At 38.8% G+C, this 16,411-nt stretch overlaps 1 protein-coding gene across 5 annotated transcripts in view; it reads left to right on the top strand.

Moving 5' to 3' along the window:
* The window catches only part of diaph2 (diaphanous-related formin 2), a 285,969-nt gene that overhangs the window by 215,661 nt on the left and 53,897 nt on the right, over positions 1–16,411 (top strand). For all 5 annotated transcript variants that reach the window (XM_058396724.1, XM_058396725.1, XM_058396727.1 and 2 more), the window contains one exon: positions 10,459–10,583. In XM_058396724.1, coding sequence (XP_058252707.1) covers positions 10,459–10,583 — 125 coding nt within the window. The remainder of the gene's footprint in view (positions 1–10,458; positions 10,584–16,411) is intronic.

Here is a 16,411-nt window from a genome sequence, read left to right on the forward strand (position 1 = left end):
ATATGGAAACGGCGGCAGACTTCGGCTCCTCCCCGTCTTTCAGCTCGTTCTTCAATCCGCAGACCGTGGTGTTGCAGAGTGAGGATCAGAGGAGAAGACAAGGTGTGTGTTTTTTGGTAGATTGTTATAATATCTGCATCTGCGCAGTTCTTATTCATGAATACAGTTTACAAAATGCCATGGGGGGTAATCGGTTTACTGTAAGTTTTCGCTGTGTTCACCCATCACACCACAGCTGTTTTTCCAGGGGAAATTAAGCCCTCAACACATGAACGTATAGTCTAATTTATAAAACAATCATGTTGCTGTTTTCATTTGAAAACTTAACTTTCAATACAAAACATGTTACAGTGCATGTGGCAGAAATGAACAGAAATGATTAAAGACAGTGACAGAAAGTCACTGGAAAAACGTTGTCCCTGCTTCTCACTGACTGTCAATTTTGCTTTTTTTATTTTTATTTTTTTAACTTTTGAAAGTGAATCACAGCACCCGTTTATTCCATTGTCCAGCTTCATAGCTGTGTTGTTTATATTGCTAATATGGATAGTCAATGTAAGTTAAAAGTTATGTTGTTTTCTGGTTACATTTTTCTGTTTGAACATAGAAAGAGGTTTGTACTAAAAATGCAAACAGTAAAATTTTGTGTTTATACAGTAAGCAGGTGTGTGTGTGTGAGTGATCAGGAAGACTCATATTTGGCTTGTTCAGTACTGAAATGTTACACATCTATGCAATACACTGGAATGCTGCAATAAGTTTACCATCCTACCCTGTTAGTCAAAGCCTACCCTGTTAATTATTTTTACTTTTTACTATTATACTCTCATTGGGCGCTGAGCCCCCCTTAAATGAAAATCCTCGAATCGCCCCTGCTCACAACCTTCCGATCAGTAGTCGGACACCTTAACCACTAAGCACCCCCCCAGTAAAAGGAACTCTTGTACCATCGTCACTTAATCATGTTCCAGAAGTGCAATGCATAAAAAACACGAAGATACAGGTCAAGAGCTTCAGTTTATGTTTAAGTCAATCATCACAATGAAGAAATGTGATCTCAGTGGCTTTGACTGTGCATGGTTGTTCATGTATTTCAGAAGCCTACATTTACTTTTCTGGCATTTGGCAGAAGCTCTTATCCAGAGTGACGTACAAAAGTGTTTTATGTCTCCATCAATGAATATATTAACACTGGTTCAATAGGTTACAGACTTAGGACACTATTGAGTTGTTGTTTTTTTAAACATATAACAATACATAAAAACATGGAAAAATAAGAGCTAGTTTAAGTGCTTCAGGAATAGGTAGGTCTTCAGTCGTTGTTTGAAGACAGTCAGTGACTTGGCTGTACAGACATCTAGGGGAAGTTCATTCCACTACCTCAGTACCAGAACAGAGAACAGTCTAGATGTATACCTACCCTTTACCCTGAGAGATGGTGGGACCAGTCGAGCAGTGCTAGTGGACCTGAGGGAGCGAGGTGCAGTGCGAGGTGTAATAAGATCTTTGAGTGAAGATGGTGATGGTCCATTCTTGGCTTTGTAGGCAAGCATCAGTGTTTTTAATCTGATGTGTGCAGCTACCAAAAGCCAGTGGAAGGAACACAGCAGTGGGGTGGTGTGGGAAAACTTAGGCAGGTTGAAAACAAGCCATGCAGCTGCATTTTGGATCATTTGCAGTGGACAAATTTCATTCAGAGGAAGACCTGCCAGTAAAGAGTTGCAGTAGTCCAGTCTCAAAATGACCAGAGATTGAACAAGCACTTGAATAGCCTGTGTGGATAGAAATGGTCGAATCCTTCTGATGTTGTACAGAAGCAACCGACATGAGCGTGTCACATTATCAACACGGGAGGAAAAGGACAGTTGATTGTCCATGGTTACCCCAAGGTTGTGAGTAGTGGCCGAAGGGGAAATCATCGAGTTGTTCAGAGATAATGCAAGATCCTGGGCTTGGGATGAATCACCTGGGATGACCAGCAGTTCAGTTTTGCTGGGATTGAGTTTCAGCTGATGAGCTGTCATCCAAGATGAAGTGTCCACCAGACATGCTGGGATCTGAGCAGAAGTTATATGAGGGAGGAAAGGAGAAGATAAGTTGGGTGTCATCAGCAAAGCAGTGGTATGAAAAGCCATGTGAGGATATAACTTTGCCAAGAGAGTGAGTGTAGAGGGAGAAAAGGCGAGGACCAAGTACTGAGCCTTGTGGGAAACTAGTAAAGTCTGCATAGAGCAGATGTCAATCCCTTCCATGTTACCTGATATGAGCGACAATCCAGGTAGGAAGCAAACCATTCCCAAGCTGTTCCACAATTTCCAAGACTCCTGAGGGGGGACAAAAGAGTCTTGTGGTTAACTGTGTCAAATGCTGCAGAAACGTCGAGGATTAGGATGACCGATGACAGCTGGGTCGATCTAGCAGCATGTAGTTTCTCAGTGACTGCCAAAAGGGCAAGTCTCTGTGGAATGTGCGGCTCTGAAGCCAGACGGGCTGGGATCATGGAGGTTACTCTGCAGGAGATAGTCAGACAGCCCTATTATAAACAATGTGTTCGAGAATTTTTGAAAGAAAGGAGAGAAGTGATGTCAGAGGGATCCAGATCAGGTTTTTTCAGTATGGGGATAACCCTTGCTTTCTTAAAGGCAGTTGGTACCTGACCAGATGCTATGGATCCATTGATGACTGTGGTGATGAAGGGCAGGAGGTCAGTTGAGATGGTCTGGAGCAAAGTGGAAGGGATTGGATCCAATGGGCAGGTGGTAGGATTGCAGGACTGGATGATTTGCAAAATCTCTTCTGCTGCTATGGTTGAGAGATACTTCAATGAAGGAGTAGCTGAGTCCTGACTGTGTAATGTAGATGAAGTTGGAGCAGGCATGAAGGTCTGGCAGATCTTCTCAATCTTCTCTGTGTAAAAAATGGCAAAATCTTCGGTGGTGAGGGAGGATGGAGCAGGTGGAGTCAGAAGGTTGAGTAGTGCAGAGATGATGTTGTAGAGCTTTCGGGAAGCTGATGATCTTGTGCGATTTTTATAAAATCAGACTTCACATAGAAACTAAAAAATGTTCAGTGAGTGGCAGTTCTGTTAGTGTAAATGATTTTCTAAACTTGCATCTGCATGATTTTATTCTTTTCTTAATTGAATGGTTGAATGTATGATCACACGAAAAAGAGCACAATACAGGCAATTAAGTGATTGGTGATAGTGTATATTGAATTGTCTTGAAGATCAATATAATAAATAAACATGAAATCTGGTTATTCAAATTGGACCTGCAATGTATTTAACAGACAATAACAGACATATTTGCATTCTTATTTATGGTATTGTATTCATATGTTTAGAGGTTTGCTTGCCTTTCTTTCAATGACACCTCTTTTGGATGTCACTTTGTGGTTGTAGATCTTGATGTAAATGCAGGGTACTTCTGCTAAAACACCTTCCAACACTGATGAATTTAATAAGCCATAGCATCTTTAGGATTGTTGTAATATTTTTAGGCCTCCTGAGCCGTGTGTCCTACATATTTTAAATAATATGGTCTGACTCCACCTTGTGCTCTCCCTTTCATTATTAAACTCTGCTTATTTGTCAGAGATGGATATGGTAAATCTATATAGGTACTATTGAACTTTTTCTATTTTTCTTTTAAATATAAGGGCACAAATTACAGTGCTCTTGCACTGTAATGACATACATACACTGGATAGCCAATTCTTTGAATATGACATTATAGTTAAGTAAAGAATAGTTGTAATATTTTATTTAGTCCCACACTGTGGTATATTAGATTAGGGACTAAATAAAATATCTATAAAATAAAATATCAATAAAAACTGACAGTATGATTACTAGGAGCAACATAAATTTGAGCAATGAATTATAGATACAGCTTATCTATTAATTACTTCACCCAATAGATTCAAAAAACAGAATTTAACAATGATATCCCCACATTAAAGCTAATTGTTTTGATTTTTTTGTGGTGACTCTTCAAGTGCAGCTGACCAAAGAACTGTTGCAATTATTGTAACACTTTGTCTTGAAAATAAGGGACTAATTCTTATAAATATTATAAACTGATCAGCCATAACATTAAAACCAGCTGCCAACATAGGGACTCTACAAGACCTCTGAAGGTGTGCTGTGGTACCTTGTACCAAGATGGTATCGTGTACCAAGTTGTAAGCAGCATAACCTTTAGGTCATGTAAGCTAGCTATAGATCTGCTCAACTTGATTGAGATCTGAGGAATTGTGGCCAACTTAACATCTTGAGCTAATTGTCATATTCCACCAATCATTCCTGAACTATTTTTGTAGTGTGATAGGGTGTTATACTGCTTACAGATGGCCAATTCCATTAAGGAATTCTGTTGCCATGAAGGGTCTACTTGATCCCTAACAATTTTTGGGGGTTTCCTAGTAGAACATTGCCCAGAGTATCACTTCCACAGTCGGCTTGCCTGTTTTCTATAGTGCATCCTAGTGCCATATCTTACCCAGGTAATTGTCACACTTGCCTGACCTTCTACATGATACCTTTTTACCACCTTTTTACATTGTTCAGTGGTTATGTTCTGATGCTCACATGCCCATTGTAGGCATTTAGGTGGTGGACAGGAGTCAGCACAGGCACTCTGACCAAGCTCAGCAAGCTGTGATGCACTGTAGTCTGATACATACCTATCATAACCACCATTCACCTCTTTAGCATTTTTTCTACAGTAACAGTTATCTGGCCATCACAGTTTGTCTCTGTCAAAGTAGCTCAAATCCTTACCAATAGATAATATATCACACCCCTTGACTGGTGCCACTGTAACAAGATAATCAATATTATGCCCATTTATTACATGTTCTCTGCATGCTTTAGGGGGTTTACCCTGGGTACTATGGTTTCCTCCGCTGTCCAAAGACATGTGGTGTAGGTTGACTGGTATCTCTAAAATGTTGAGTATTTTATATTATTCACTATTGCATATATTCTATCACACTCTGCCAATGACATTATCATGGTGTAATGAGTAAATATGAATATGCGGGTTGACTGTGAATGTTAGATTTTATACATGTATCTTAATAGTTAGGGATAAAAATTAAAATAAATTTAATGAGAAGATGACCAAAGGGATAAAATGTGGATGAAAAAAGTGCATGAAATCACGGAGATGTAGATTTGTTTACTTAAAGTCTATTTTTGCACTAGAGTATTAGTATCTTAGCCAAATGACATGATTGAATGTTGGGCAGACCAATGTACCATTTTCCATATTGGGTATTAAGTACTTCTTTTTTTTTTTTAGTAAACCAGATTTTTCTAAGAGTTTAGCTTATGCTTTTTTGGTATGTTCTTAATGTTGGTCTGGTTGTACAGCAAATAATGACAAATTTGCCCCAAGTTTTTATGGCAATACAGTAATACCTTGACTTATGAGTTTAATTCGTTCTGTGACCGAGCTCGTAACTCAATTTGCTCGTATATCAAATTAAATTTCTCCATTAAAATGAATTGAAATACTATTTATCCGTTCCAGCCCCCCAAACACCACACCAATTTTTTTTGTTACGTGTTTTTAAATAAGAAAAATGTACTTTATAAATAACAAATAATGTATAAAAAAATAATAATACATAATAAAAAAGAATGTAAAGAAATAAACTGGTTTTATTAAGTGTATTTACCTTGAAGATCAGACGAAGCTGCTAGCGGAGGTGGAGGAGATTGGTGGAGGAGGTTGGCGGAGTTTTTCATTTCGTGCTCTATCGCTTAACTTAACTTACTCGCTACACACTTAATGCTACAATTAATTGCTAAATTTAACTTACACACTATGCTACACTTTATCACAACTTAATTGCTACTTTTTTAAAAAAAAAATTCACTTCACTTAATCTTCTTCTTCAATGACTTTTGCCTTTTTTGCCACACTTTCCTCGCTTTCACTTGCAAGGCATTTCAATAAAAACCTGTCCAAGGAGGTTTGTTTCTTCTTCCCTTTCAAAATGTTTCTAAAATGAGTTAGGCAAGTGTCGTTACACAGCACCAACGCACGACCTGGAGAGATAACCCTGTGAACTGAACACTCGCTGGGCTACCAAGTGGCGGGTTGCATAAGCTCGCTCGCTCGTAACTCAGATCTTGGCTCGCATCTTAAAGCAAAAAAAGACGTCTCATATCTCAGAAAATTTGTAAGTTGATTCACTCGTAAGTCAAGGTTTCACTGTATTTTCATTTCTTGTTATAATCAGCTCATCCCTGAGTATTGATTATATTATTTTTTTTATTTTATGATGAGGATCCCTAACACTGACTTAATTTAATCGTTGAGGAGAGTAAATGTAAAGTTTGATAATCAGCTTAATGACCGAAGCGAGTCAAAGCCCAAATAAACAAATTTTTCCAGTTCAGGTAAGAGATATTTGTGATGGCTTTCACCAGGGCCGGACTGGGACACAATTTCAGGCCGGGAAATCCCACACCCACTCAGGCCATCCTATGCACCCAAATAAATTTAGAAAAGATACAACCTTATTATTTCCCTCTAAATTAAATTTATTACACAGCATGACCATCATAATAAAACATTTACAATTCACCTTGAAGTAAAGCAGATCTTATATCAGATTACATGAGTCTGCACAGAGCATTATACCAAGCATTTATGCCAGAAGTCCAAAGCTGCTACTTCTCACTCATAAATGTACTCTAACTGCAGAAGAGAGGTTAAATAAAACTTTCAGCTTAGAAGGTCAGCAGATTGTGCAAGACTTCGCTGCTCTCGGCAACTTTATCACTGATGTCAGTGTCAAATCCAACAACTATCTCCCTCTCAGTGGAGATTAACATGAAAGCCTCAAGGTCCTCCTGATTGAGGTCCTAAGTCTGTTCTTCACAAGCTTCAATGTGGAGAAGCTTCTTTCACAGGCTACTTGCGTCACAGACAATGTCAACAAAAAATTGTAGCCCAGCCCAAGGACATGATAGGCATCAGTGAGGTTGTAGGTTGTATTTAGACAGCAGGATATGGCAACATATTGCACAGTTTTTGCAAGTTGAACAAACTCTGCTCACCAACTCCAAGCCCTCATTAGCACTTGAAAGGTTGGCATCTTGAGAGCTCCTTCACTGTCTTTACACTATAGCTGTCCAATGTTGACATCTTCAGCCTATCCCAGTGTATTGCAAAGTTTGTCAGCTCTGCCTGCAATGTCTCCACTGTGGCACAATCATCAAAATTGATCAAAAAAATTGTTAAGCTCCACTAGAGCTGATTTTGGGAACCCTTTTTTTTATTTTAGCAAAATGTTTAGGATTCATGCAGGCAAAATCTGAACACAAAGCTGCACTTGCTGTGTATCGGTGGTAGATACTATCTTGGACAGTGTCCATGATGACATTGTGGACTTTGAATCTGTATTCTTTCAGAGAATCTGAAAGTGGCTCATCTTCTGCCATCTCACCTGGCATGACTTTCTTTTTTCTTTGCCTTTTTTCTGAGAGGGCAGTTTGTACCTCAAAGTCATAATCATCCTGCTTCGGTAGATTGTTGTTTGCCCACTGTACAAATGTATCATCTTCTTTTTTTAACACCTTTGTAATCCTGGCTGACGCTTTTCAAGTTGTCCTGAGTTCCCATAACCATACGCTGAGCAGTCAGCAAGTCCATGCCACTTGTCTGAAGGTACTTTGACAGTGGTGTAGTTCCTGCAAATATTCGAAGAAAAATATGTGCTGTTAATATTGTTTCATATCTGAGTAATGCCTCCATGTTGCCTCTGGTTTTCACTCTCATAGTCGGTTGCATTGTAATGTCTTTCTCCATCTTTGCCATGGTAGTAACAAGGTCAACGAAAAGTGCCCCCTGAGGATTTCCAAAATATCCAAAAACTTTGCGTAGCGCTTGGTCTTTGGACCACCACCGTGTTTCTCCTATTGGAGCAATATGTCTGTGTCTCCTGTCCTCACTGACTTCCTCCCACACTTTCATGCATTTGTAAGACTCGCATATGAATGTGGTGATGTCATTTAGCAGGGAGAAAAGTGATTCACTTGACACTACAATTCCAGTTGTGTCTGCCAACACAAGATTAAGTATATGTGAATAACACCAAACATGAACTTGTGCTGGTGCCTCTTGACAAGTGTAGAAAATCCCTTGTACTGGCCTTGCATGTTTGCAGCCCCATATGTTGAGTTGCCAATGCATTTCTTGTGCATGTCAATGCCAACTTTTTCCAAAATTATCTTCAGCAAAACAACAAGATTTTATCCAGAAGACGACTCGCAGTCGATGACTGCAAGTAGTTTCTTATTGATGACATCGGTCACATATCTTAGTACAATTCCACATTGATTCTTTGCGGTAAAATCTTGTGTTGTATCCATTTGTACTGAATACATTCCAGCTACTTTAACTTCTTCAGCAATTCTTTGTTGGATTAAGAGACTGATAACACTAATGACTTTGTTTACTGTCGTCCTGGACAGCAAAGTCAAAAAGGAACTTCTTCATTTATGTCCACTTTCATGCATGTTTTTACTCTTTTCAATGAATTCACTGATGTGTGCTTTCAGACAGGCATCGTACTTGCTGAGCAGCAGTATTAATTCTAAAAAATTTCCATGATCTAAAGTCAAGTCTTCTATGGAATAAGCTCTCGTGTTTATCACCATGATAACTAAGGCCCTGCTTACCTATGACCTTGATGACATTAATCACATGTTCCATGACCTGTCGCTTCTTCTTTACTTGATCTCGATGTCCTGACTGTTTTTCTGTCAGTAGACAACCGACATCTCCCTTGTTTGCCCTGAAAAAATAGGCCTCTGCACTCTCTCTGTGGATTTTACTCCCTTCATGCTCAGCAATTCTTTGATGAACATGTTTCCATGCGCTCATTCTACCTATCACTGGCTGAGGGTTTGGCAAATGCCAGACAAATACAACAGTATAAATAGTGTGACTCTTCACAGTATGTCAACCATTTCCTATGTATTTTGTCTTTGCTGAAGATGATGTTAGGAAGGGCTTGTTTTGGGCTTTGCTGTGGATGGTAGTGAAAAAAGAGATCTAAATCCTTAGGCTGGGGCTGTGCAAAATAATTAAAGGCTTTCTCTTTAACGGTACCCTCACTTCCTTTTTCCTTCTCCTCAATTTCCCTAATATCTTTCTGCCTCTCCTTTCCACCAGGATCATCAGCCTCATACATTGAGTAAAGAAGTCTTCTAGTGTTTCTGGAAACTTAAACTAGTCATCTCAATTTCAAAAATTGTCCCAATCATTCTTATTTATTTTCTATATATATATAAAGATTGAGTGTATTTTTCTTGTACCTGTCACTTTTTCTGCTTTACAAATAGAGTCCCCAGCTTGGTGCAAAACAACCACCTAATTGTAATTAGATTGTTCAGAATCTGAATAAATATGTACCTGTCTCACTCCCTGCCTGAATCTGATGTGTGATCACTGCACCAGAGCTAGTGCTAGGTTGACTGTCTCCACCTTTATTTAAAAGAAAAGGAAAGTTTTAAACCTCACAAACTGACAGACATAATTTCCTAAAACTTCAAAATTAGTACAATAATGACTACATTATGACAACATATTTAAAAAAAATCATAATAAAATGTTTTTGCATTTTTATAACATTTTATGAAATTTATTCCTGTTTGCACTATAGCTCTTGTCTCCCTGCTCCCTTACATACACATGTAACTTTACAATGAAAAGTATTAATGTTTTTTAGTATACAGTATTTTAAGTGATGATAGTAGGGGTGCTACCACTAATAAGCTATTTTCTAGTTCAATACTTGCAAAGAAAAAACTACAATATTTACAGATAAAACTGACCTGCACTTGAAGCCCTGAACAGATCAGAAATTCTGCAACATTTTGCTGCTTCTTCTTGAAGCACTTTCTTTTTCCATGCCCTTTCCCTTTCTGCTCTACCTGGCCATTTTCTCTCCATTCTCGCATGTCTCTTTAACCGCTTTGGTGGAGGCGCAGAGAGGACATAAATCAAACCGTAAAATTGCCAGTCAAAACTAACAGATTTAGATACATGAATGGATTAATGTTTATATTATTATTGAGTTATTTATTTGAATGCTGAATTCGGAAATGATCATTTTAATATAAAATTTAAAAAAAAAAAAGGCTTGCTGGCAGCAGGCCAAATCAGTCGCCAGGCCACCGGGAATCCTCCCAGTGCTCTCGATGGCCAGTCTGGGCCTGCCTTTCACCCTCTGCAGACATTGTCTGATATAGATGTTTTGATGGGCAGTTTTGAATAATTGAATGGTCTATTTGTTAGCAGATATACTACCTTCTTATGACATAAATAAACCTTTTCAGTCATGCAGTGATATGCATTTATCAGCAGTTAATCATGCATCATGCTATCACAGACTATTTTCCTTGAATACTAGTTCATTATTCTTCTCTTTTTTCAGTGTCAGCTCAGATCCTCAAAGCCACTTTGGACTCAATGGAGCGTCAGATCCAGAGGTTGGAGAATGATATTCAGAACTTTCCCAAGACAGACGACAAACAGGATAAGTTTGTGGAAAAAATGTCTATATCCTTACCATTCTTTTCATATGGACCTTGCTGGTGCCATATGTAGGGAAATTAGCATTATAGATTGAAGTACCTACATTCCCCACCAATATAAGGAATTAGCATATATAATATAAGGAATTAGCATATATATTAGTTGTCCAGCAACTAATTGCACTTATATTTTTTAGCAAATTAAACTTGTATTTTTATTTTTACTTCTGCCTGTGATATTACCACCAGCAATAATATTCTAAATATAGTGAAAACACTATATTAAAGCTCAGTAACAAGATCAAGATAACAGCTTTTGGCAGTGAATTTGTAAGCATGAAACGCATGATCCTTTAAAGACAGGTGAGACTTTTTTTATACCATTCTAATGCACAGAAACTAATCTAACAAGTAAATCTACACACACACACAAAGAGGTGAAATTAATTGAATGTAAGACATTAATGAAAGTTCTCTAGTATTGGATCATGTTTCTCAGAACATTACCTGTATGAACCAGCTTCTCAATTTAACCTTCTTTTAGTTCTTTACAAGGTTGTCAAGCTTTGTATTTAAATGCACCAGTTCAGTAACAGTTTGTAAGTGATTGCATTTTCTTTGGATAGGAATCCCTTGCTGCACCGTTTCTGAAAGGGAGTTCCCTGGTTGTGCTGATTTGCTGGAGAACTGGTATAATTTAGAGTGATATCTTGGTAGAGCAATCAGGATGTTAAATAAAGCAAAGGCATAATGGGCAGCTTATCTGTGGCAGATTGTGGAAGAGCACCTGATGAGTGATGTCATGGTTTGTGGTGATGCAAAGATTGATCTCAGGGCCTTTGTATGAACCAGTCCTGATGCAGATGAACTGGTGGCTTGACGTGACACTGCTTGGCTCTGATTGAATCAACTTGATCATTTGTGAGTTTTAATCCTTTCTGGTTAGGCCAACCCCCAAAATGTTTCTTACAGTCAAACATTGTTTGGGGCAGGGCATAAGCCTTATTCACCACCTATTACATTAAGTAACATGCTAGTCTCTGAGTTATGTGCATTCCTACTTTCCTACAAGGTAAAGTTAGAACTTGGGCATGGATTTTGACACATATATGTAATAGTATCTTAATTTAATTTAATAATATATTTTACTTTAATTTTCCATATCACTTTAGAAATGAAATGATCACATGCCTACCAAACACTGCATACTTGTTTTAAGCATGCTCATTAAGTATTATTTTAAATATTAATTGATCAAAGCATAATCATGAACTGATGATAATACATATAAGGCAGGACATTAGAAATGCATACATTTTCTAACCAATCTAACCAAGACTACAAATGCAGCAAACTGACAATACAATAAACTCTCAAACAAATAAAGTCTCTTTATGTGCAAAACAGTTGTAGAGGCAAAAAAAGATGTAATGTGCAAAAGAAATTCGAAGAGTGTGTATGAGGGGTCATTCACAATGCTGTTTGCTTTGTGAATGCAACATGTGGTGTAAATGTCCATAATTGAGGGACGATAGAGATGATGACCTCAGCTGTCCTCAATATTTGTTGCAGGGTCTTGTGGCCTAGAATGGTGCAATTCCCGAACCAGGCAGTGATGCAGCTGCTCAGGATGCTCTTGGTGGTCCCTCTGTACATCATGGTGGATGATGGGGGTGGTAGATGTGCTTTTCTCAGCCTTTTCAGAAAGTAGAGACATTGCTGGGCTCTCTTGCTAATGGAGCTGGTTTTGAGGGACAAAGTGAGGTTCCTTGCCAGGTAAACTTGGTCGCGAGGAATTTGGTGGTCTTGACAGTCTCCACAGACAAACCATAAGTGTTCAGCAGAGAGTTGTCGCTCCGTGCTCTCCTGAAGTCTCCTTCGTTTCTCCTCAAAGGAGATTTCTCCTGAAATCTCCTTTGTTTTGTCAATATTCAGAGACAGGTTGCAGCCTATATACCAGGCTGTTAGCTGCTGCACCTCCTCTCTGTAAGTTGACACTGTCTTGGAAGTGGCTGTGGATTTTCCTTTTTGTTTTATGTATGTTGTATGGTGTTAAAAAAAAACTCAACAGTATTAGGCTGATGGTATTATAAGTCTGTGATCTATTGAATCAGTGAACCTCTATTCATTGATAGAGACTTTAAAGCAATTTTGTATGTCACTCTGGATAATGGACCATCTGCAAAATGCCAAAAAATGTAAATGTATAACATCTGATCTGGTCTGAAAAGCCAAGACGGGACCTGGGCTTTGCACTAGGGATGTTTGTGTAAACAAGATCCAGCAAAGTCCACATACTGATGGAATTTGGGAACACTGATTTGAGATTTGCATGACTGAAATTTCTGGCAATAATAAATACTCTGAATGGCTGAGCATTCTAAAGATCACTAATAGCCCCATAAATTTCACAAAGTGCCTCCTTAGTATTAGTGCTGGCAGGAATGTACACTCTTACAATGAAATCAGTGGTGAGTTCCTGTGGCAAATAAAATGGTCTGCATCCTGAATGTGGAGTGGCCACAGTGTGCTACTGTTATGCTGCCATATTAGTGTATTAATCACGAAGGAAAGAACAGAGAAAGGGTTATGCCGAGTTCACACTGCACGATTTTAGCCCTGATTTTTAGTCACCGACAAGTTTTGCAAAATCGCCAACAAATGCCCAAAATCGGAGCTTGTGCATGTGAGTGACAATCGCGCAGTGTGAATTATCAAAGATGCTATCTGAGAGAATAGCTGATGTGTTGCCGATGCCCATGAAATATTTGGCATGATAAATATCTCGACCTGTCTGCGACTCAAAATCCTGCAGTGTGAAAGGAGTTCTGACTGAAAAATACATCAGCTATGACCTACAGCCAATGAGAGAGCAAGATAGAGCAAGAGGAGTTATAGACCACAATATCTGTAAGCATGGCATTGGTTGGAGCACAATATAATAAAGTTTATGTTTGTTTGGTTGTAAAATGTAGTTTGCAGACCAGACAGAGTTGTTGATGATTCTTCCTATTGTGAAGTCATGCGGTGTATAACCTCCTGTCGCCGATCCATGTGATTAGATTAGATTAGATTCAACTTTGTCACGGCACATGTGGGTACAAGGCAACGAAATGCAGTTAGCATGTAACCAGAAGTGCATTTCGCAGTGCAAATAATTAGCATATATGATAAGTATATAACAATAAATAATTTACATATATAAGCAATATACAAAAATATATAAATAATTTGCATATATAACAGTATACAGAGGGAGGTAAATGCAATGAGTAAATGCAATGAGTGCAAATGAGCAATGATTGTAGTAAATGCAATGAGTGCAAATGAGCAAGTGATTGTAGTGGTGCAATAAAGAAGGTATTGTATACCATGATAATAATTAAATATGTAGTTAAACAGTATACAGAGGAGTTATGTACAATGAGTGCAATGATTTAGATGTGTGCAATGAGGAAGATATTGTATACTATGATAAATAATTTGTATATGTAAACTGTACACAGAAAGGGTTATATACAGAAAAAAGTTATATACACATAATAATGTGCTCAGTCAATGTGTGTGTGATCGGTGGAGGCAGAGTTCAGCTGTGGGGAAAAAGCTGTTCCTAAACCTGCTAGTCTTGGTCCGGAGGCTCCTGTAGTGCCTCCCAGAAGGCAGGAGGGCAAAGAGTCTATTGGCAGGGTGATAAAAGTCCTTTATGATTTTGCGTGCTCTGGTGAGACAACACTTCCTGTAAATGTCCTCAATCTTAGGAAGTGGAACTCCTACGATGCGTTGTGCAGTTTTCACCACCCTCTGCAGCGCTTTCCAGGCTGACACAGTGCAGTTCCCATACCAGACAGTGATACAGCTGGTCAGGATGCTTTCGATGGTGCAACGGTAGAAGTTCACCAGGATGTCTGAAGAGAGATGGTTCTTCCTCAGAGCCCTCAGGAAGAAGAGGCGCTGGTGTGCCTTCTTGACCAGACTGGAGCTGTTGGTAGTACAGGAGAGATCCTCGGAGATGTGGATACCTAGGAATTTGAAGCTAGTGACATGGTCCACCACCTCTCCATTTGCTCCAATGCAACAGTGATCCAACCACTTTGAAAATCATGCAGTGTAAACTCGGCATCAGTCACCTTATTTGTGACCAATTTGTGGGCATCCCTTGGTCATCCCTAACACTTTCCCAATTATTTTAAATGGGACTCTTAAAATACTTATTTATTTGTACATTCATTCATTTATTCGTTCATTTTTGTAAAACTTTATTTATAATTTGTAATTTATAATGCATAGGTACATAATGGCCAGGACTGTTTCTACACAGTGAATTGAGCTTCTATGTACACTGTTTAAACAACTACAGGCCCCTCTCTGAATTATCAACCTTCAAGGCTTTTTCCCCCCAAATGTTTGGGTTTTAGTTAAAACATGTTACTGGGGGTTTTGAACTGGTTAATCAATATTTTTAGTCTCATGTTATATACACCATCATGAAGATTAACATATTCAAAGTTTAAAGTGAGTAATCATGATGGTTTATAATATAGCATAAGACTAAAAGAATTATCTGAATCTTCACTATGTAATAAACTGCAACAAAAACAGAAATGTGCTGTACTACAAAGAATTCGGTCCATCCAAAGTAGAATTTGTTAGTGTTAGTATTGATTACTCTGGTCCTAGGATAATTTGAAGTTGACTAAGGGGAAGTGGAGAACAACAGATAGACTGTGTCTGGACTTCACAGCTCTCTAGAGAGTGTTAAAAGCCAAGTGAGTCTGAGAAGTGAACTTGCTTGTGGAATTTTGCCCTGTTTGACCTAATCTGATACTAGAAGCAGCATGGAGTACACAGAGACACAGCCATTCATGCTGATTGGATTTGCCATTCTACCCTTATGCACCATTCCGACCAGTTTTTAATGGCCAGGCAGATAAAGGAGGTCTGTTGTATCGGTAGTTTCTGGAGGGGACAGACCAAAAATCATCTCTCTCTTTTGCAGGACTGATCTGAACATGATACTTAAATAAGAAAAACTGAATTTAAACTGAAACAGGCTGTTCATCAGCTGATCAAATGTTTAAGACCATAGGCCAAAAAAACCCACAACAGAACTAAAATTGTCAAAAAAGGACTTAGTAGTGAGAAGCCACACCCTTCTTTCTGATTACTTTAAATGTACGTTTTCGGCATGCTTGATGTGACTGTTTCCAGGAGGCTGGTGCGAAAGGTGTTCCATGTGGTGAAGATGGATTCATGAAGGGCATGGTCTGTAACTGATGTCTGTTTTTGTAAACCTCCCTTGCCATCCATCTCCAAATGTTCTCAATGGAATTTAGATCAGGGGAGCACACAGGATGGTCCAAAAGAGCAATGTTATTCTCCTGAAAGAAGTCCTTCATCAGGCATACGTTGTGAACTGCAGTGTTGTTCTGTTGAAAGACCCATTCATTACCGCACAGATGGGCCCTCAGTCAAGAGGGATGCCTGCTGCAACATGTCCACATAGCCAGCCACCGTTTGATGCCCCTGCACAACCTGAAGCTCCATTTTCCCATTGAAGGAAAAAGCCCAGATCATGATGGAGCCTCCTCCACTGTGCAATATAGAAAACATCTCCAGTGAGATCTCCTTGTCATGCCAGTAATGTTGGAAGCCATCAGGACCATCCAGGTTGAATTTTTTTCTCATCAGAGAATACAACTTTCTTCCACCTTTCAGTCTCATGTTTGATACTTCCTTGCATATTCCAAATGGGCAAGTTTGTGGCATGGGAGGAGACGTGGCCATTGAAGACATTTTTTGTTCTTTAAGCCCTTCTCTCACAGATGCTGTCTTATAGTTATTGGGCTGCAGTCA

Source organism: Hemibagrus wyckioides, linkage group LG08, assembly GCF_019097595.1.
Source record: "Hemibagrus wyckioides isolate EC202008001 linkage group LG08, SWU_Hwy_1.0, whole genome shotgun sequence".
NCBI classification, from domain to species: Eukaryota; Metazoa; Chordata; class Actinopteri; order Siluriformes; family Bagridae; genus Hemibagrus; species Hemibagrus wyckioides.